Below are 24239 nucleotides of genomic sequence, written 5' to 3'. Positions count from 1 at the left end.
TCAATGCCACAGTGTCCTGGAACCCAGTATTACGGAGTTCTCTTGGCACACTTTTCGCTTTGAAAGAATGCCGTCCCAGACAGGTGTTGAAGTACATTTAAAGCTACTCAATGCTTTGAATGTTGCTTGACTATCTGTGAAGATACAAATATTTGCATATCTATATTTCTTCTCTACACAGATATTAGCACATTTCATTATAGCAAAAATCTCCGCTTGGAACACCGTTGGATAGTTTCCCATTGCCACTGAGATCGATATCCCAGGGCCGAAGATTCCTGCTCCCGTTTTTGTTCCTATTTTTGAGCCATCTGTGTAAAATTTTATGGAACCGTCCCGAACAGTGGGACCTCCGACTTCCCAGTCCATACGTGATGGCTCACGTATGTTATAAGGAATGTCATATTTCTCCACAGGTTTCATCCAGTCTCCACTCATATTCATCACTGGCCCATATTGAAAATTTTGTGAGATACTCAAGTGGCCCACTAAATCGCCTGACTTGAATAACTTCAATCGTTCAGGTTTTTGCATATTCTTTTCCGCTTCTAACTGCACGAATTCATACAATGGTAGCAGATTTAGAATTGCATCTAACGATTTTGAAGGAGTGCTACGCATCGCTCCCGTTATAGCAATGGACACTAACCTTTGCAGTTTTGTCAGCTTCTTCTGTGCAGTAGTCTCTATTGTTTTTGGCCACCATACAAGAGCAGCATATGTCAGTTTTGGACGAATAATGGAAGTATAAATCCACTTTATCATTTTTGGTCTTAAGCCCCATTTTCTTCCAAATGTTTTAGAGCATATCCAGAAGGCACTAGTTGCCTTTCCGAAAGCAAACTCAATATAATTCCAGTTTAGTTTAGAATCCAGAATGACTCCCAGGTATTTGACCTGTTCACTAAGCTGAATTTCTAGTCCCCCAAGCTTTAGAGCTTTTAGATCAAGTTTCCTCAGACCGCATCGTGCTTTCGTGCTGTGCGGTTCTATTTTCTCTCTTTGCGGAAGGAAGTTTTAATACTACCCGAAGCTGTTTTAATTTCAACAGTGATTCTCAGCGCTATTTGTACCCGCTGATCCCGTTACGATCTTTGCAAGGACCCGTGCCTTCGTTTTACGTTGGACCCGTTTGCGGAAGTAAAATTCCGACAAGCGGTGGTAATCCTGCAGGGACACCGCTCTGGGAAAAACCTCTTAGAAGGTCACGTCTCCACGCTCAGCAATGAGCATTAATAAAAACAAGAGGAAAGGGGAGTCTCTGAATTCTCCACTTCCTTCAAAGAAACAAGGTTTCAAGACCGTCCTGCCCAAGCGCGGAAAAAATAGAAGGAAGCTGGAGACTTCAGATATTCCTTCTAACTCTAATATCGGAAATAATTCTTCTCCAATCGAACTGAGCAATCAGTTCGAATTGATTAATGATGAAATTGAGCAAATCAAATCTACCTCTAGCCCAGGTGATTCGATTCATGCAAAAAAGCAAAGGATTCCGCCAATTGTGGTATCTGTTGCCGAGTTTTCTGGCTTCCGGAATGAGATTTTGAGTAACCTTCAGGGGATCAAGGTTTCATTTCAGATTGCTAGGAAGGGTGACGGCCGTGTTTTGCCGAGATCCTTTGACGATCGTAAACGTCTTCTTCAGTATTTAACTGAGAAGCGCCATAAATTCTTCACATACGACGACAAAACTGAGCGATTGTTCAAAGTCGTCTTGAAAGGTCTCCCCAGTGATGACAAATCACTGGATGAAATTAAAATTGAAATTTCTGAATTACTTGGATTTTCACCAGTCCAAGTAATTAAGATGAAAAAGAAATCTCGTTATGATACTTCCCAGAGGGGTATTTCTCAAGAATTTTATTTAGTTCACTTTAACAAAAGTGAACTAAATAATATGAAAAGTTTGGAAAAGGCCTGTATTATGTCCCATGTCCGTGTTACATGGGAACATTTCCGCAGGCCTGGGGGAAATTTCCAAAACCCCACTCAGTGTCGTAAGTGCCAAAAGTGGGGTCACGGAACTAAACATTGCCACATGGATGCTAAATGCATGATTTGTGGTGGAACCTCTCACGCCAAGGACGCCTGTCCTGTGAGAGAAGATTCCGATAAATTTAAATGTGCCAATTGTGGGGGCAATCATAAATCCAATTTCTGGGAATGCCCTTCACGCAAAAAAGTTTTGACTTCCCGTGCAAAACTGATGACGGGAAAATCCAATAGGATCCCAGATTCGACGGGTAGAAATTTTTCAAACGCTCAAACTTCGAAACCAGTTACCGGTCGAGCAATTCATACCCACCACAATTCACAAACAAATTTTGCCGCTCGTCAACAGGTAGCAAGCACTTCAGTAAAATGAGGTTTATACCCATGCCCCAACGGAAAATAACGGTCATGTTGCCGATTCAGGTAGCATGACTGCTTCCGATTTTGATTTTTTAACTGAACAATTGCATCACATGATTGATGCAATGTTCAAAGCAAATACCATTCCTGAAGCTGTTCAGGTTGGTATAAAGTACACACAAAAAATTGTTATCGGACTCCGTTTCAATGAATCCAAATAATTGTGTGAAAGTTCTAAATTGGAATGCCCGCTCTCTAAAGGGTAAGGAAGATGAATTATTCAACTTCCTAACAGTTCATAATGTGCATATTGCCATTATAACAGAAACTTATTCAAAACCAGGACTCTCCATTAAAAGAGATCCAAATTATTTTATCTACAGAAATGATCGTCTTGACAGCGCCTGTGGTGGGGTCGCCATTGTCATTAATGGACGTATCAAACATAAATTATTTTCTTCGTTCGAAACCAAAGTTTTTGAAACCTTGGGAGTTTCTGTTGAAACAAATTTTGGACAATTTTCCTTCATTGCAGCCTACTTGCCTTTTCAATGCAATGGGCAGCAAAAGAATTTGTTGAAAGCTGATCTTCAAATTCTGACTCGCAACAAATCAAAATTCTTCGTAATTGGTGACTTCAATGCCAAACACCGTTCATGGAATAATGCTCAAAGCAATTCCAATGGTAAAATTTTATTTGAAGATTGTTCTGCGGTATATTATACTATTCAATATCCCAATGGACCAACTTGTTTTTCTTCCAGTCGAAATCCTTCTACAATTGATTTAGTTTTAACGGATTCAAGTCAGCTGTGTGGCCAATTGGTAACTCATGCTGACTTTGACTCTGATCACCATCCTGTGACGTTTTAAATCTCACAAGAAGCCATTTATAATCGAATCAGCTCTTCATTCAATTATCATAGAGTGGATTGGGATTTATATATGTCGATTGGAATTTTGAGTTTGATATTCCTCTGCATACCGAAAGTAATGTTGACAATGCTTTCGTATCTTTGACAAATTTAATTATCGAAGCCAGAGGCATTGCAATTCCATAATGTGAAATTAAATACAACTCCATTATTATTGACGACGATCTTCAGCCACTGATCCGTCTTAAAAATGTAGGCAATACCAAAGAACTCGCGATCCCGCGTTGAAAGTTATTTGGCGAGATTTGCAAAATGAAATTAAAAACGTTTCGCTATTCTGAGAAATACCAACTTTGAGAATAATGTCTCAAAGTTGGATCCCAGTTCGAAACCCTTTTGGAAATTAAAAAAAAATCTTAAAAACTCAAAAGCCAATTCCAGCGCTTAAAGAGGGAAATCAAATTTTATTAACAAATGGCGAAAAGGCTCAAAAACTTGCTCAGCAGTTCGAGAGTGCCCATAATTTTAGTCTAGGTCTCACTAGTCCAATTGAGGATCAGGTTACACGGAGCTTCGAAGACATTCTCAATCAAGAGAATGTTTTTGACCCTTCGTTGGGAACTAATTTGGATGAAGTGAGATCTATTACTAGAAAATTTAAAAATATGAAAGCCCCGGGTGATGATGGTATTTTCTACATACTTATCAAAAAACTTCCTGAGAGCTCTTTATCCTTTTGCTTAATTTATTTAACAAACGTTTTCAATTGGCATATTTTCCAGATAAATGGAAAAACGCCAAAGTTGTTCCAATTTTGAAGCCGGACGAAAATCCAGCTGAGGCTTCTAGTTATCGCCCAATCAGTTTGCTTTCTTCAATAAGCAAACTGTTTGAAAAGATTATTTTAAATAGAATGATAGTTCATATTAATGACAATTCTATTTTTGCTGATGAGCAATTTGGTTTTCGCCATGGGCATTCAACCACCCATCAGTTATTAAGAGTAACGAATTTAATTCGGCTCAACAAATCTGAAGGATATTCGACTGGAGTTGCTCTTCTTGATATAGAGAAAGCATTTGACAGTGTTTGGCATGAAGGTTTGATTGTAAAATTGATGAATTTTAATTTTCCTCTGTACATCATTAAACTGATCCAAAATTATTTCTCAGATCGCTCACTGCAGGTAAACTATCAGAATACTAAATCTGATAAATTACCTGTAAGGGCTGGTGTCCCCCAAGGCAGCATACTGGGGCCCATATTGTATAACATTTTTACTTCTGACTTACCTGATTTACCACCAGGGTGTCAAAAATCTTTGTTTGCAGATGACACAGGTCTCTCAGCCAAAGGGCGTAGCCTTCGTGTCATTTGTAGTAGATTGCAAAAAGTTTGGATATTTTCTCCATTTACTTGCAAAAATGGAAAATTTCCCCGAATGCTTCCAAAACTCAGCTTATAATTTTCCCACATAAGCCGAGAGCTTCTTATTTGAAACCTTCTAGCAGACATATTGTCACTATAAATGGGGTTCCAATTAATTGGTCTAGCGAAGCTAAATATTTAAGACTTCTGCTAGATCAAAAATTAACTTTTAAAAATCACATTGAAGGCCTTCAAGCCAAATGTATCAAATATATTAAGTGTCTAGACACTTATAAGCAGAAAATCAAAACTTTGTCTTAAGAACAAACTTTTGATTTACAAACAAATTTTTAGACCAGCCATGTTGTATGCTGTGCCAATTTGGACTAGTTGCTGCAATACCAGAAAGAAGGCACTTCAGAGGATTCAAAATAAAATTCTGAAAATGATTCTGAAGTTGCCTCCGTGGTATAGTACCAATGAACTTCATAGAATTTCTAATATTGAGACAATGCAACAAATGTCCAACAAAATAATTTCCAATTTTAGACAAAAATCGTTGCAATCTTCGAACTCTTGGATGTATTTCCAGAGGAATTTCTGGAGGAACTCTTAAAGAAATATCTTGAGAAAACCTATAAGGACGTTCTTAAGGAATTTTCGAAAGGTTTCTTGGAGTAATTTCTGAAGGAAATCCTGGAAAATTCCACAGGAACTCCTGAAAAAATATCTTGAGAAACTATTTAGAGGACGTTCTGAAGGAATTTTTAGAGGAATTATTGCAGTAATTTCTGGAGAACTTTCTAAAGGAACACCTGAAGTAATTTATGAAGGAACTTATTAGAAATTTTCGGAGGAAGTTCTAGAGGGACTTTGGGAGGTATTTCCTGGGAAGTTCTATAGAAATTTCTAGAGGAATTTAAAAGGAATTTTTGGAGAAATAACCGAAAGAGTTTCAGAAGCAATTTGTGAAAGAAAAATCGAAATGAGTTCTTGAAGAAAGCCCTTAAAGATTTTTTGAAGAAAGTCCTGGACGAATTGGTTTAGGAACTCCTGGAAGAATTTCCAAAACCTCCTGGGGGAATTTGCGAAGGTAATCCAGAAAGAACTTCCGGAGAATTTTCACTAGTGCTAGGAAGAACTTCCCTCTAAAACTGAACGAATCATTCAATTGGTTGCAAGGAAAACGCAGGGTAAGAGTTTAATCAGAAAATTAAATTAAGATGGTGAACATGAATGAGATTCTGGTGTCAATTCTGGTATTTTCACCTCTTTTTTATTTTTGAAATTTGAATGATTTTCAACTAACGTTTATGTTTCCTTATAATTGTTGTATCCTGCGTTGAAGCTTAATATTCAGGTCTACATCATACAGACAATCATATTGCAAATACAATAAAAATAAGTTGATATCAAAGATGAAGATAAGTTGTCAGGTGTCTTCCCTCCTTTCGTTTTATTGAAAACATGCAAAAATGAAAAAAAAGAGAGAGCTCATAATTGCAGTCCATTATACCAGCCGGCGATGTCCCATTCTCAGACTACGATAACGCCGAAAGCAACGCATATCCGCGAATAATAGCTGAACGGAAGCCCTCCAGCGTTTCTCAAACTACTAGTCGCGACACACTAAATAGACTGAAGAGACCCATTCGTGGTGGATCAGCTATAGAACTGTTGATTGTTGACCACTGTTCCTATTTAATCACAAACTAAGGTCTACAAACATGATGGCGTTATACGCCTTACGAACATTTCATACGTAGACATCTATTGAATTCGCATTATGCGGTTTTTCAGCTTCTACTTTGTACTTTACTAGACATCCTCCAAGAGATGCGAATAATGAAGACGAAACAATTTATTGAGGTGGATCGCAACCTGTAAATCTTTCAGCACCCCTGTTCGAGTCTCCAGCTTACATCAGGTAGGAAGGATGCTAATAAGAGTAATAATCGGTATAACTCGAAAAACAAGTTCGTCCCCATTCGGTGTCGCCCCTCTTTCTTATGTTTGCATGTCCGCAATTGGCACTACGAAAACGCGAAGTTGATTTAAGTTTTAGCGTCTCAAGTTTTAGCTAAACACGCCACGTTACAACGGTTTGAAATACGGTGACGATGTGTTCAGAAGCGACACCCCGTTGACGTTTATACGGACACGCTGGTGAAGTCGATAATAATGAGTTCGTTATAAGCGAATGTCGTTATCATTGAGAAGTTTTTCCTTAATCGCTTCGCACAGTCAAGCGTTGATCAGATAGCACATAACTGTCTCCAGCCGTCTAGTGTCTAGTCGACAAACTGTGAATGGATGCATCCGACGACCGTAATGGTGGTAACATTAATAATTACTACCAATAAGTATCGGGTATCAAGCACTATTTTGCGTCGGAACATCGGACACATCTCGCGTGTTTTTGCGATGCGGTTATTACCCCTGTTTCTTCCGTTCTTCCGTCGATGGAGCACAGGCGCGTTACGTTCTTATTGATGTACAGGGCTGGTGACAACTGATGCTTAGCATCAGAGAAGATATTTTAACTAAACAAATTTTCTGCCAACCATGGAAAACATTTCTAACTACATACTACAAAGATTTATTGGAAACATTCGTAACCATTTGATACTTTCTGACATAATGAACTGGAGTTCAATTTCAATCTGGTTGAAATCCATCACAACTGTTCGTTAAAGAGTAAATGTGATTGAATTAACTCCTTGTTAAAGGTGAGCCAGCCAAAGGCTGAAAGCCTCTCACATAAAGGCAATTATTATTATTTTTTTTATAGCTTTATTAATCACTCTAATAAAGCTATAAAATAGTAGTTTGTGCAACTAGTTGCAAAAAGATGATTTTTTCAGCACGAGTTGTACGTTTATCCAACGAGGCTTGCCGAGTAGGATAAATACTACGAGTGCTGAAAAAATCGAGTTTTGCAACGAGTTGCACACGCTATTTTTTGCAATGACGAAAAATGGGCTTTAATATGATAAATCTTTACCAAAATTGTACAATCGAATTTACTCCACATGATCATTCATGCCAATAAATTATGTTGCGGCAGAGAACAATAAGATTCCATCTTATCGTGGCAAATTGCATTGCTTGAAAAGCTATGAAGCGATTGCCTTTGGAAAATTGTGATGTTATGTCCAACAAACCATTTCATTTATTACGAAACGCTTAGAGTACACTATTTAAACACTCACCCAAACTAATTCAGCTAAATGTAGTCATGTAACTACTGTCCCAATGTTGGCTTTTCATTATAGCACCCAAATGAGTGCTATAATGAATATTATGCAACCCATTTGAGTTGCATAATGGTCATTAAAGCACCCATTCTGTTGGTATGGAAAAGTAGGCCGTTTTATCACTCAAATGACAACTGTAAACCAGGTTTTATGATCAGGAATTGCAAAAAATAATAATAATTGTCTTTATTTGAGAGGCTTTTAGCCTTTGGCTGGCTCACCTTTAACAATGAGTAAATGTGATTGTATATTACGATAAATAGGGAGTGAGTGCTAGTAATGGACCCCGTGCGTATAATGGACCCCCTGGACAGAACCCCAAATTAAACGCTAGAATCGACTTTTTTCTGCAAACTTCCGTCGGGTGCTTCATGTGACACGATGACAGCATTTGTTATGGACAGGGAAGCAGAAATTTAGTTATTAACTAATTTGTAAATATAAATATGATAGAGGGTCCCGGTCCATTAATGCACACAAGGGGGATCCATAATAGGCACAAGGAACATGTGGGAATGGAACGTGTAAATCAAATGGGGGACCATAATACGTATATAAGCAAACTCGATGTTGCGTATTATGGTCCCGGAGGTGGTCATAATAGGCATGCTAGCTACTTCAATTTGAAATGCTTGCTTTAGTAGTAAAAATGAATGTTTCGGCTGGTTTTATTTACGAAACACAATGCTGATACCTGTTGCTTGCCAACGGGTGCAGCAGAAGAATTTGTCAATAGGCTCGCTCTAGCGGAGCGACTGAAGTAAATTTTAGTCGTTAAGGGGTCCATTACTAGCAATCACTCCCTAATACAATCGAAGAGTAATCAGACCGGATGTACTACTGGTCCAAAACGCTTAGCTGTTTCGTTCCGACAGAATACTAACTTTCTGATAGATTTGTATCATTTTTCAATGATCAATGCGACGATAGTTGTGTGACAAACATTCCTGTCTTTTATCAAAGTTTTGGCATTCTTCTTCTTCTTCTTCATGTTTTTATAGAGGTATTAACTACTATGGTTTTGGCATTCCCTCTAATAAACCGTAGATGCCACTGATGGCAGCCATTGTGTTGGTGGATTTGAACCGACTAGTGAATAAGTAAGGCAGTAAACAACATGCCGATCCGGATCTTCTGAGACACTGTTCGCTGCATTTCAGCTCAATGTCGAAATGTGTAGCTTATGTACATATTCTTTCGACGTTTCGTATTGTGGCTGGCAATTGATCAGTGTTTTTCTTTTTTCACATTTTCGAAGAAAAGTCAAATTTCATTTCCATTATATTCCTTATTAGAAGTACAAGCGAGCAAAGGGTATTTGACCTCCAGAAATGTCATAACAACAATGAATCAATGGATCGATGGACTCGCCACACTCACATAAAGCCGTCATTTCTAAACACTAACACGAATTACTATTCCGGCATCAAATCACTTATATCAAGTTCATTCATAGGCAATAAAGTGTTATCGTAATCTAATTCTTATCATGTTTTGTTTACAACTCCTGCTTATGTTATACAAAACCATATTCCACATTTTTAAATTACTTTGCCACTGCTTGTACATTGCTTATCATCTTATATCAGATAAACAGGAATGATTAAATTCACATGAAGCTTGTAAGTAACGACACGTTGTCACTGTTGATGCCTCACAACCAGCCCTGCTAACAACTTTCTACCTTGCATTGTAATCTGGTTCTACCATTCTGAGGCTGAGACACTTGTGAGCGGTGTGACTCCATTCAGTTATCGCGCCCACATTTCGTTACATAACTTCGCAACCAATCAGGGCGCGTTACGATACGCAATACAATCCCGACTAGAGGTAGGTACATTCGCGTACGGAACACTACCCATCGACTTGTTTTTGTCGCCGCTTTCTTTGTGTCACGCACGTCATGAGTTTCGAAACTGCCCGACAAATGGAAATTTCCCCATGAATGAAAATATAAACCAACGAAAAACAGACAATAATTAAACTGAGTGCACTGACCTGACGAAGGAATGTAATCGGTTCCTGTCCCATGGCGTGGCAATCGCCGATGTTGGCTCGGATCACTTCTTTGAAGGGTTTCTTGTCGCCCTGCGAAATAAAACAAAACATCCTCAATGAGTATCGGAGGCTGTCCCATCCCAACGATTAATCTAACATTTTTAGGATTCATTGTGCACTGTGCAAAAGGGGAATCGATAACAAAGGCTGTACATACACAAAAACACGTACCTTCTCCAGTTCCTTCTCGATGGCCGCGGCCCGGATTACGAGCGGACCACGGACGGCATACTCCATCAGCTTGATGGCCGGATTGATGTTCTCCAGCGTGATGCATTGCTTGTAGGCGCACGGCGACGTCGACATGTTCCGAGAGTCTTGCTGCTGGCTGAGGGGCGACGACGACGATAGCAATAACGTTGATATGCGACCCACACTTCTCTTCGCTGCTGCTGCTGTTCCACTACTGGATGCAACTAATCCCAGTCCAGTGAGGGCACTCCTTGGGCAGACGTTCAAAACCTGACTGAGCGACATGGTTGCGAATTTCCTTGCAGCAGATGCCGCGACGTGGGAGAACAGCACAGAGTAGGGTTATTTACGCTGGTGTGCGTTTGATATCGCGCCGCGCGCTCTCGTTCGTTTGGTGGCTGGCTCACCGGAGAGTAGTCACGTGGTGGTTTCTGTTGTGGCTTTCCTCCTCGCCAACGGTATTGTTTACAAACACTATCGGTTGTACACACGTTTGTGCAGCCTTGATGCAGCTGGATCGATGACGCAGATTGCTGGCGGAGATTCCGGAGAGGAGAGACAAGAGTCGAGAGCGATTAGATTTGAATGGTGAGTCGTGAGAAAAAAAATGTTCTCACCAATGCGTACTACAGTTACAGTTATTTCGCAAAGAGTGCGAAGTAAATGTGGCCCTTTAATAATTAATTGATAGGCTCGGGAGTGCTATCAGATTGGACAAACCGCTGTTTTATTCTTTTTTTTTTACAAAATCACATACGTCCTTTTGAATAAGTACCCGAGATTTATATTAAGTAGGGTAAAAGGTCCGATAGTCGTGGATGCTCCTATAGTTGCGGTAGTGTATTTTTTAGGGAATCTACGTATTAAACATAGCAACCCACATTGATGATCAATTAGTTGAACTGACTGACTCAGCATACAATATAAACGAAAACAGTCTAGCAATATCTTTGAAATCGGTTGCGGTAGTGTTCCTATAGTTGCGAGTCCCATACAAAAACAATGGGATTCGCAACTATAGGAACACGAGTTAAAAAATACCACAACTATTGGAACATTGTACCAAAAATTGGAGGACGGATTTTAAGCAGCAGTGATAGTTTACGTTGCGATCAGAATATATTTCGCTTAAAATAGTGTTTATGGACTTTTGGATATACAGTCGCCTCTCCACATCTCGATATTGAAGGGACCATCGAGATAAGGAGAGATCGATGAATGGAAAGAAAATTGAAATGGGTACTAGATTGAAAAAAGCTCGTCGCTATGAAAAACGACAACAAAACAAACGTCATCTCTTGTTGTTCATGTGTTTATTATTATCCAAAAATGGTCTAGTAGCCTAGAAATATGAATATATCGACATAGGGAGAGAGAATCTGGAACGAAATATGACCAGAACACATCGAGATAGAGAGATATCGAGATAGGGAGGTTATCGAGATGTAGAATGACCAAATGTATGTAGATTGAAGGGACCGAGAAAACCATCGACATAGGGAGAGATATCGAGATATAGAACATCGAGATGTGGAGAGTCGACTGTACCTCCAAGCAGTGGCGTAGCCAGGGGGGTGGTTTTGGGCATAAACCCCCCCCCAGAGACAAAATTTTCAGAAGAAATTTTTTTTTCGAAAAAAAAAATGTTCGGAAAACCCCCCCAGACTAATTTTCTGGCTACGCCACTGCCTCCAAGGTAAGTGAAATGCAGTATCGTTTAGATGTAAGTGATGAAACAGTGATTGTGCGTGCTTATTGCCTCCACTATTGGGTCTTTTACCCTACGCTGTTAAGTTTCACACTGTAATGTGGCGAGAAAGTGTGCGACAAATAAATTGTATTATGGAGAAAAAGAAAAAGGCTTCGCAAAAGATATTTTAGTTACTAACTAACTAATAGTAACTAAAATGTCTTTTGGCTTCGCGGAAATAATGCGCTAAGGTAAATCCCCGCATAGAACAAATCGTACATAGTGTGCGTGACTTGAGTTCAAAATATTTAATATCAACATAAATCAACTGTCATAGCTGCATAAAAATTGAATCTGCAGTGGCTTAGCGTTCATGGCTTCTAATCATTAATGAAACATTTCGTTCTCATTCCAGATTTGAACGTTTGTGTACAAAACTTCAATGTGTCCGAGATGATTGGTTTTACATATGGCTTTTGGGATCTGCGCAAACCTTCTATTTCGCAGGGGAGCGTTGAGTCAAGTCTATCGTGTCAGCACGTGTCAGGTCCCACCTAATCCCAAAACTTGAGCCAGTGCGCTCTGAGCGACACGGGTCTACTTGACAAATGTGCAGATTATCATGGACGTTCAACAGAGCGCATTGTCAAACCCCACAACGTTCTAGGCAATCCCCACAACTCGCAGTGGCCAGGGTACGGGTTGTCAATCCCTTGGACATAGTACCTGCAGCCCCCTAAAACTCAAACATCCTAACTTTCATAGAATATGTGTTTCTAATTGTTCATTCTCCACCGAATGATTAGGGACGATTTAGACATGGAAAATATTCATTGGAAGCGCTTTGAATCTTCCAGTATCCAAATTTTTCTTGCAATTCGTAATATTATTTGCTTTAATTAATATTACTTAATATGTATTACATGGATTCGAAAAAAATCCTTCGATTTTTCTGAATATTCCGTAATAATGCAGAAAATGGCTGAATTCATTTCATGATACGGTCCAGTTTTTTTGTATTTCCCTATGAGCATCTTTGTGTTAATTTTATGACACAGGAATGCAAAAATTTGTGAATCGGCTTAGAAACCTCGCAGTTAATAAAACCGATACAAATATTAAATTTATTTTATGTCAGGGGCGAAAACAATTTTTTTTGATGAATTTTTATTTTTTAAATTTTCAACATTGTGCATCACTGTTTTTATCTTGGTACGAAATCTATACAAAATATATCAATCATAGACCATAAATTTGTACCATGAGTATGTTAAATGAAAATACGAGCATAAATCTCTATCGGCATGAGTATTCTACATCCTATCAGGTCACGAATATTTAAGGGGACTCTTGCTTACCGATTCCCTTGCAATATGTGGCCGACCTATTTCCATCCACGTTCTCGAATATCTATTGTTATTGGTATTTGATAGCTTCTATGTTGCTCGGAGCACGATATCCAGCTGTAAGGCCGTTCGAATTACAAATTTTAGACATCATCTACGTTATCTTAGCCTATACACAACAACACGTCCTCCGATTGTCTGACTACTGCAAAGTTTGAGGTGAGAGCCACCGCAAAGAAGCACACGGTCAACTCGTTGAACCTACTCCGCATGAAAGAGCGTCGCAGTACTAATAGTCTAGGCTCGTCTAGACGCTAGTCTCGTGATCAATGGCAAAATCAGAGTTGTCTAGATGCTCCACAACACTGCCAAAGCAGCTCGAAGTATGGTACATGGTCAATCGCCCCACCAGGATCTTATCGATTACGCTGAGAAGTAACTGTGGAGATGAAAACGCATTCTTGCCTCACATTAGCGACTATCTGAATGGGGTCGGACAAAGCTCCGACCCTATCTGAAAATCTTTTGCATCCCTGGACGCCACACAGATTTTTGTGATTCAGACAACACGTCGTCAATGCATAGCAAATAAAGGGGCACTTCAAACTTGTTAACCTGCTCCAGAATGATACAGAGCGGGGCAAAATAGTACATAATAGTTGCTACAACTTTCGCACAGACAGCATAGGGTCAGCCCTCAACACATCCGCCGACAGCCAATCGACCTTGGGGCTCCTTTCGATGTTATGCTTCGGATGGCTACTTTTTGAAGAACACTGGTCCACCCATGCCCGCCTGTCCTGTCTGCAGTAGCGCCCGACTCCTAGTTACCGAGATACATCGGTTGACGGGACTCGTACTCTACTCCTCTGATTTTTCCTGTTCCTCAGCCTTTGCTTCTCTACGCTCCTCAACCTTCCGTCGGGTTACATCAGTAATCCATTCTTTTCGCTGAGTGTGCAGCTTACCCAAGTTGTGCTCGCCGGTTTCGATAAAAGCATTCTTTGCCGCCCACTTCTATTCTATGCTGCCACCTTCCAGAACATCCTCTACCCGAGTTCCAAGTTCTTCAACGAACGATCTCTTCACAGCTGGATCTTCTAGTCGGTCTATGTTGATTCGTCGCCCGAGCCTCTTCTCCCGCCGCTGAATCGTCTATATCACGAAAAACTGTTAGGCGCTCCTAGAAGCAAGGGAGGTCTTGACAAAACCCAAAGTCCTGCTAAATGAAATCCCTAGAGTGAGGCAAGGATGGATGTTTTATATCTTTATTGCTGTTGCCCACCGTAATCCACGAAATCGTAAGCCGCTTTAGCAGCCCACCACCATAGATCAATCGAACGACCTCGACTCAGATGATGATACTGCTCTACCAACGCAACAGCGCTCTACCATGTAGAGTAAACTGAATTACCTGGTCGTACGCTCCCATTCATCAACGTGAACAAGACGAAATTGTTGGATGTGAACTTGTCCAATTCCACGGTGGGCCAACAGTCGAGGAGGTCAAAAACCAAAGCCAGCCAACGTCGTGCGGTGGACCAAGATCGGCGGAACATAGAACATGGACATCCAGTCGGTCCAGGCAATGCACCAAATCTCAAACGTGAAATATGTAATGTTATACGCCAGTGAGATTTGGTGCGTATTAGCATAGATCACATAGATTTACAAGTTTTCATCTACCGATGTCTACGTTTCACTGCTTAAGCCCTCAGTACACTGTTTGTCATGATGTCAAATATTTGTCAAGTCAGCCTGAAATCCATGTCGATTTCTAATCGGTCTGATAGATGTCCGGATAAACTTAACAAATATTTGTCAATATGACAAACAGTGGACTGCGGGCTTTAGGTCTGGTGACCTCATAACTGGATCCCGAATACAGCAACTCCAGTTTGAATAGACGTAGGCCGGCCACACACCACGTAAGAGCGGATAAGAAATCTGCAAGCAAGCGCTACCCAACAAACATTCACTAGTTGAACTAACATCAGTGTGATGATTTAATTCAGCGCTGTGTTGAATTATGTCTGTACTATTTCTTATCACAACTTCTGTTCAAGCTTTGTTCACACAATTTTGGCGAAGTTATACAACTACATCATCTCATTTTGAAAAACAACTTTATTAACTGATTCGTTAAACCTTTAATAAGCATTTTACTAAGCCTCAATTCAGCTACATGTGAATTCCTCGAAAATAATAACGCATAGAAGGTAACATCAGTAAGATCTTCAATGAACGTATTTTGAAGCAATTGCTATTTTCATATAATCATTTTAAAATTTTCCTAAATCGGGTCTCGAACTGCTGTCATTTGATCATCCGCCGGTAACGTTGTCATCCGCGCCATCCTTGATTTGTTAGATATGGCTCACTCAATGCATAACATAAATAATCTTATTGCTGAATATGAATCATAATTGGACTCTTATTTAATAAGTCGATCTGTCAAACTACAGTTTGTTAAAAACTGTACAATTTTTTATTTCAACCATTGTTCAACCAGTCATAACCATCGCACACTAGAAAAAATACGAAAAATAATGTCGATAAACGATAAAATAAAATCCGTCCCCAATGCTATTTATGAATTTATGAAAATAAAATCAATGTATATTCGGCCTTCCTCAGAATCTCTTGATAATCGGTTGCGATATGATTGTCAAATGCTAAGATAATTTCAATTATTTCGCCGCAATAAAGATCAACATCCATGCGATAATATTGGGATTCCACACATCAAAGATTCAATAATTTTCCGATGTTATTCAACGGCGTTATGTCCGGCTTTTAGTAAATTTAGTTCCGCATGAATGCATTTTTTTTTATTGCTCCAGCAGTTTTGTTCGTTATAATCTCCGACATAATCCGTTATAATCACGAAAATAAAAAGCATGTCATAAAAATAAATCATTATTTTTCTATAAATCAAATTTCCCAGATCTAGAACCCAGATTTTCTCTCAAACTGAAAAAGCATGTTTTTTCCCACTGTGCGATAGATCAGATAAATTTGAAATCCAATGGTTAAGAAGGACAAAGGTTAAGAAGGATGTCTAATGCCTGCTTATTAACTTACTATTCAAACTCAATTCGACCACCCTTTCAGAGCATCACATCATAGTCGAACAGAGAACTTTAAAATCATCAGTTCAGTACATTGTTAACTTCCCAATGTGCTGAAATGTGATAAAACGAAAACGTAAGTTCGACTTCAAATAAAGGTAGTAAACAAATAAATAGGCCATGTCGAATATTAGTTAGATTAAATGCTGAAATGAAATCTGTCTAGCAAATTATTCAGCATCCATTTTATTCAGCTACAAAGATCACAAATAAACAATAATTCAACCTAGATGCTTATTTGTAGCTTGTCGTTGTTTGTTGGGTAGACAGGAATCCGGCAGGACATCGTAGCAGAGGCAGACCTAGGATCTTCTGGCGACGAATACCTTAACAGTGAAATAAACAAAGTGGATAGGAATCAGACTTAGACCCAAGTCAAGAACGGAGATCTTTTACGTTGGCCCTATGTACCCCTAAAGGTGCTCAGAACACCAGAGTGAGTGTGTGAGAATTAGATCCCACTTAATGAATGCCACAATGTGCCATTGCCACATGTACATGAGTGCTGAGAAGGAAACCAATCCCAGTACCGTATAGCCTATTTACTGTGTAACTTTGATTAGCTATTTTTACAAAGTAATAGAGATTTATTTTAGAACTTGTTTGGATGAATGTTTTATTTTTCATAAAACAAGCGGAGCTGTAACTCTCAAAAAGCAAAGTTGTACAAATGTATCGTACCTTTGTTTGGATTAAGGTAAACAAAACTCTACAACCAGACAACCAGATAAGCGCCCTGGCAGCAACCGCTGTGCATGAGCCGTAATGACCTCATTACGACTATACAGAAACCCACGCAGCTCATTCGCGCATGTTTCTTGTATGGGTGAGTTTAGCGTCCGAGATCGTATCTATGCCGCTAACAAGTAGCATCCCGGGTAGAGGTGAATAACAAACAAATAACATAATAATAACACATTTTACTATGATATCAGGTTTTGTTATTCATGAATAACATAAAATAGCATCCTAACAACAAATTTTGTTATAATAGTTAAATTTGTTATTTATATGTTATTGGAAGGAAGAACAGAAGAACAAATGAAGAACAGATTATGCAATTATAACAAAGTTTGTTATTCATTTATCATTTGCATTTTCAACATATCTCTATATAATAAAAATGAAATGGTCTGTGTTCGTATCCGCATAATTCGAAAACGGCTGAATTTATTTTCTTCATTACTTCAGCAGATATGTTTGTTATCGTTTCCGACGGGTTTATATGATATTCCCTCAGTCGAAAATCATCAGTAAAGTTGAGTAAAGTTAGTATTTCACACTAATTATTATTCGTAACGCACATTTTCGCCTACTATGCAGCACAACGTCTGCCGGGTCAACTAGTCAATAATAACTGATTTTAATATTTCTTTTTCTGCAAATATTTTGCTATTGGTTCGCTCTTATAATGGCAAAATGAGTTATTTTTTAGCTATTCGGTCGAACGATTTCTGCTATTATTTTAGCAACTATATCAAACAAACTAACATCAGATTTTGCTATTCTGTTATTCATATGTTAATGGTAAAATTTGTTATTCTTTTGCTATTTTCTTCTACCCGGGTATGCTATGATTTAGACTTTAGAGTTATGTGAGAATAAAGAACCGAACAAACGTTCAAAATAAAAACAACTGACATATGTTTTTAAATATAAACAGAATTTCGGTATACCTGGCAATTATTTGACAGTTCGGCACGCTAGAAAAACCGAACACTCCGGATAACCGATTGTATGAATGAGTTCGGTTTATTAAAACCGAGAATACTCGGTTTCAAACCGTTTTGACGTATGTAGATCGAAAGCGAGAAACTGGGGTGCCACTTTAGTAGACTGACCAGATCATTTTGGCGAAAAAAAACGGGACAAACGCGCCTGCAAAACGGGACATATAAAAAAAACCTTGTGATTCATGAGCTGTAGAAGATTCAAAATTGTATTGTATTATGTTAGTTGTGGAAAAATACTAATCTACAAAAATTTCACTCTTCAAAGGGACGCGAACAAAAACACGAAGGAACAAAAAATTGAGCATCTCACAATATTTAAAAAAAAAGTGTAATTTTTTAATCTTACTGTGATCTTCTCTTGGATATGCATTATGGATTTTATTATTGACCAATTTCAAAAATCTTTTCATTTCTGAACAATTGAAAATAACAAACAATACTCAAAGTACCCTGCCTAAGGCCGGTTTTGGGCATTAAAAGGTTAAGAAAAAATAGTTTTTATAGTTTTGTATTCCGTGAGGATTGCCCTTGAGAAAAAAAAAATGTCAAAAGACACATGGAAGCAATATAGCAGTGGTCCCCAGCATGCTTACTATCACGGGCCACATAGAAATTTTGAGCTGTTGAAGCGGGCCGCAGTAGTTTTGCAACAGCTAAGCAACGTCCGGTGGAAATTTTGAGAAACATCTACACAGCAAATAATTTTGAAAACTTAACGACGTGTAAAATTGCAGCTTATTCCATTAAACGAATTAACATTCGATATTAAATTATAATTTAATTAAATTTGATTGGATTTTACAAGAAAGCACCGTATAAATTTAATTCGATTTAAAAAAAATAGTGAGATCGATTGAATGTTACGTTTATTTACATGCTCCAAATATGTGCATGAAAACACATTTAAAGTCACAACATATTTTTATCTGTGTACTCAGGCATCCGTCTGGAGTTCTGAACAGAACCAATTTGAGATTCTCAACAGAATCCATTTAAGATTCTGATAAGAACTGATTCTGAACAGAGCTCCGGTTGAGATTTGGATAAGAATCCTTTCGGAATTCGTTTGAAATTTTGAATAGAATCTGTTCAGGAGATTCTGAACATGATCTATTTGGGATTCTGAACTGAATCTGTTTGAAGGTTCTGAACGGAATCTGTTTGCGATTCTCAAAAATGTACGAATGGAATTCAGAAAGAATCCTTAGTTGCTAGTCGACGTATTGTACATTTCAGTTCAATTTCGTCACACCAAATTTATTTTAATAAATCAAGTATTCTGTAACTTTGTAACTGTAAACTTTGGTTTCTTTAAATCTGTTTTTAAAAACATATTGACTATTACCATAACCCGGAGCGATAACATCGAAGTTTATTTGCTGTTGGCCTACATAACATCCGTGTATGAATTTCTTGAAACATAAAAATACAACTATTCGCGATATATAAATAGTGCTTCAACATCAAAATGATGTGAGCTTGACAGATTTCCAAGTACACCAAAATATTGGGAATTTAAAAGAGGGTTTTCGGTCATATAATGCAAATCAATGGGCCACTTGTAGTGTAATCTCAGAAATCCTTCGCGGGCCGCAAGAAAAGACTTAGAGGGCCGCATGTGGCCCGCGGGCCGCACTTTGGGGATCACTGCAATAGAGTGTGGTTATTGATTTCTCGTGCCAAACCCCTTTTTAATGAATAAAAGTTGGAAAAAAATCTGAGGATAAGATTCACAAGAATCTCAAAAAAAAAAATTAGAAAGATGTAATTTTAATTCTTTCCATGAATCGTATGAATAAATGTCCTTTTTGATCGAAATTTATTTAAATGACGCTAAAAGTAGCTTCACACCTCGGTAATCTTGTCCATTGATTTTGTTCCCATGTGCTCCCAAAAAAGCGGGACTCATGCAATATCGTCGCGAAAAGTAAAAAAAAAATTTGGCCGATCTATAGTCTTGTTTACTGCTCGAACTCTCGAAGATTTTCGCTGGATTGTATTTTAAATCGCCGAATTTCAAATTTTTCATAACGGAATCACAATCATAAATCCCGTCCACACACATGCGTGCGAAATTTGCAGACAAGCTCCTGGTATGTAAACTAGACTTAAACTGCCGTAATTTGAAAAAGTGACGTATACGCTATTTTCCAAAAATGGTATTAACGAGTAATACTCATCGAGCTCTTTAACAGAAATATGGAAAAATGCATGTTGTAATTTGGCGCTTACGTCACCTACTCAGAATACAGCGTAAAGTACGAGAGTTTTTAATCCGACCAAATTTTCCCTCGGTTTGAAACTGCCTCAAACACGATTTTGTTTATTTGGTTTATAAATTAATTTTTCATACTGCCGTTTTTTTTACAGTGGTTGATTTCGAAATATACAGAATTACGTGTGGTAAAACAGGGGTGACATTGCGCATCTCGAATCGAATCACTCGATTCGTAAGTTTTTGGATTCGTTTCGAAAAAAATGCGGCATTATGTATTTCGTTCGACTTCATTCATTCGCAGTACAAGATTTCGAATGGTGCTGTACTAGCTCAATCGAGTATGTTCTGTCAAACGAAATGTAAACAGAGAGAATAAGAGATAGCTGTCTCCGTGTTTAGTATGCCGCCCGCTGGAGAGACAACCTTCAGCGCATGGCGAATGTGAGTAAACAGAGAGAATAAGAGTAATTTCATCTGCGTGTAGCATGTTGCCTGTTGGAAAGGCATCCTTCAGGGCATGAACTGGCGTTAATTTATAAACAAGCAAATTCTGCTCAATGACTTTTAAAAAGCAATATTATTCATTGAGCAGTTGCAACCGATTAAAACATTATGCCGATACGACATGTTTTGTAAATTGAGATATTGCTACGACACAAATTATAAGTTTTATGTTTATTCGAGTTTATGCCACAGATCAAATTTTAAGCTAAATAATTTAAAGCTACAAATGTGCAAGGGTTCGATAATAAATTTCTTTAATGTTTCCATGTGTTTTAGTTAAATGCAATTGGGTCATCTCATGCGTGTTTTTTTTTGGTTTAACTCAACTATTTTTACGTAGATTTTGGTATATACACGTTTTTACGCAGATTTTCCTCATAGATTTTCTAAGCGATTTATTGAAATCGTCAAGAAATACGTGAAAACTTCAAAAAACCGATTTTAGTTGAAGTCGTTTTTACGCGGATTTCGGGATAATTAGAGATTGCATATTGTCTGGAAACTATAAAAGTAGGTATACTAATGACATTCTTTTCCTCAAGAGACAATAATAAAACATTTATTCTCTTCCCGTAGACAAATAATAACAAATATGATTAAAAACTTTCAGCAAGAAATAACTCTCGAACAACATTCGAAAGCTATAAAGGTGACGAGTGTTTTTCGTTCGACTTGAGTCGTTTTTCAGTGTGCTATCGAGTTCCCATAATGCCAAAACATCTCGTTATTCTTTTACCTCCTCGAGCAAACTCGAACGATGAGTCGTTTTCGAGATCGAATCGAAACCCGTAATGCCAAACATGTTCGACTCGATAGAATTGCGTCCGAATCGAGATGCACAATGCCACCCCAGATTTGAAAACAAAACTACCTAACTAAAAAAGAATGTGTAAACAAAAATGCACTTTATCTGAAAATTAGAATGTCTGTCCCTGCGCTTCATTTTATTGACGTTGAGGCGTGACCTGATTTTCAGGAAATACTTGTCTACCAAGTTACCAATTTCGTTCAATTCTGATAAAATAAGCCAAATTGTAATGCCTCTGGAGTAAGCAGAAACAATCATTAAAATTCCAGACCGCATCGTGCTTTCGTGCTGTGCGGTTCTTTCTCTTTGCGGAAGGAAGTTTTTAATACTACCCGAAGCTATTTTAATTTCAACGGTGCTTCTTAGCGCTATTTCTACCCACTGATCCCGTTACGATCTTTGCAAGGACCCGTGCCTTCGTTTTACGTTGGACCCGTTTGCGGAAGTAAAATTCCGACAAGCGGTGGTAATCCTGCAGGGACACCGTTCTGGGAAAAACCTCTAAGAAGGTCACGTCTCCACGCTCAGCAATGAGTATTAATAAAAACAAGAGGAAGGGGAGTCTCTGAATTCTCCACTTCCTTCAAAGAAACAAGGTTTCAAGACCGTCCTGCCCAAGCGCGGAAAAATAGAAGGAAGCTGGAGACTTCAGATATTCCTTCTAAATCTAACGTTGACATTATTTCTTCTCCCATCGAACTGAGCAATCAGTTCGATTTGATTAATAACGAATTTGAGGAAATCGAATCTACCTCTAGCCCAGGTGATTCGATTCATGCGAAGAAACAACGGATTCCGCCAATTGTGGTATCTGTTGCCGAGTTTTCTGGCTTTCGGAATGAAATCTTGAGTAACCTTCGGGGGATCAAGGTTTCATTTCAGATAGCTAGGAAGGGTGACTGCCGCGTTTTGCCGGGATCCTTTGACGATCGCAAACGTCTTCTCCAGTATTTAACTGAGAAGCGCCATAAATTCTTCACATACGACGACAAAACTGAGCGATTGTTCAAAGTCGTCTTGAAAGGTCTGCCCAGTGATGACAAATCACTGGATGAGATTAAAATTGAAATTTCTGAATTACTTGGATTTTCACCAGTCCAAGTAATTAAGATGAAAAAGAAATCCCACTCTGGTACTTCCCAAAGGGGCATTTCTCAAGAATTTTATTTAGTTCATTTTAACAAAAGTGAACTAAATAATATGAAAAGTTTGGAAAAGGCCTGTATTATGTCCCATGTCCGTGTTACATGGGAACATTTCCGCAGGCCTGGGGAAATTTCCAAAATCCCACTCAGTGCCGTAAGTGCCAAAAGTGGGGTCACGGAACCAAACATTGCCACATGGATGCTAAATGCATGATTTGTGGTGGAACCTCTCACGCCAAGGACGCTTGTCCTGTGAGAGAAGATTCCAATAAATTTAAGTGTGCAAATTGTGGGGGTAATCATAAATCCAATTTCTGGGAATGCCCTTCACGCAAAAGTTTTGAATTCCCGTGCAAAATTGATGACGGAAATTCCAATCGGATCCCAAATTCGACGAGAAGAAATCCTTCAAACGCTCAAATTTCGAAACCAGTTACCCCACGAGCAATTCATACCCACCACAATTCACAAACAAATTTTGCTGCTCGTCAACGGGTAGCAAGCACTTCAGTAAATTCCAATTTTCGAATGTACCTACGTATGCAAACATCGCTGCTGGTAGACAAAATTTCTCTTCTCAAAATGAGGTTTATACCCATGTCCCAACGGGAAATAATGGTCATGTTGCCGATTCAGGTAGCATGACTGCTTCCGATTTTGATTTTTTAACTGAACAATTGCATCACATGATTGATGCAATGTTCAAAGCAAATACCATTCCAGAAGCTGTTCAGGTTGGTATAAAGTACACACAAAAAATTGTTATCGGACTCCGTTTCAATGGATCCAAATAATTGTGTGAAAGTTCTAAATTGGAATGCCCGCTCTCTAAAGGGTAAGGAAGATGAATTATTCAACTTCCTAACAGTTCATAATGTGCATATTGCCATTATAACAGAAACCTATTTAAAACCAGGACTCTCCATTAAAAGAGATCCAAATTATTTTATCTACAGAAATGATCGTCTTGACAGCGCCTGTGGTGGGGTCGCCATTGTCATCAATAGACGTATCAAACATAAATTATTTTCTTCATTCAAAACCAAAGTTTTTGAAACCTTGGGAGTTTCTGTTGAAACAAATTTTGGAAAATTTTCCTTCATCGCAGCTTACTTGCCATTTCAATGCAATGGGCAGCAAAAGAATTTGTTGAAAGCTGATCTTCAAATTCTGACTCGCAACAAATCTAAATTCTTCGTAATTGGTGACTTCAATGCCAAACACCGTTCATGGAATAATGCTCAAAGCAATTCCAATGGTAAAATTTTATTTGAAGATTGTTCTGCGGGATATTATACTATTCAATATCCCAATGGACCAACTTGTTTTTCTTCCAGTCGAAATCCTTCTACAATTGATTTAGTTTTAACGGATTCAAGTCAGCTGTGTGTGGCCAATTGGTAACTCATGCTGACTTTGACTCTGATCACCTTCCTGTGACATTTGAAATCTCACAAGAAGCCATTTATAATCCAATCAGCTCTACTTTTAATTATCATAGAGCTGATTGGGATTTATCAAAACGTATATCGATAGGAATTTTGATGTTGATATTCCTCTCG

At 38.5% G+C, this 24239-nt stretch overlaps 1 protein-coding gene across 1 annotated transcript in view; it reads right to left on the bottom strand.

The window, feature by feature from the left end:
* The window catches only part of LOC134205788 (alanine aminotransferase 1-like), a 67792-nt gene that overhangs the window by 22483 nt on the left and 21070 nt on the right, over positions 1 to 24239 (bottom strand). The window contains exons 2-3 of the mRNA XM_062681380.1: positions 10082 to 10635; positions 9851 to 9940 (exon numbers count right to left, since the gene is read on the bottom strand). Coding sequence (XP_062537364.1) covers positions 9851 to 9940; positions 10082 to 10387 — 396 coding nt within the window. The 5' untranslated portion in view covers positions 10388 to 10635. The remainder of the gene's footprint in view (positions 1 to 9850; positions 9941 to 10081; positions 10636 to 24239) is intronic.

Source organism: Armigeres subalbatus, chromosome 1, assembly GCF_024139115.2.
Source record: "Armigeres subalbatus isolate Guangzhou_Male chromosome 1, GZ_Asu_2, whole genome shotgun sequence".
Lineage (NCBI taxonomy): Eukaryota > Metazoa > Arthropoda > Insecta > Diptera > Culicidae > Armigeres > Armigeres subalbatus.
Note: the sequence above shows the minus strand (reverse complement) of the source record. Positions and strands in the feature narration are given on the sequence as shown.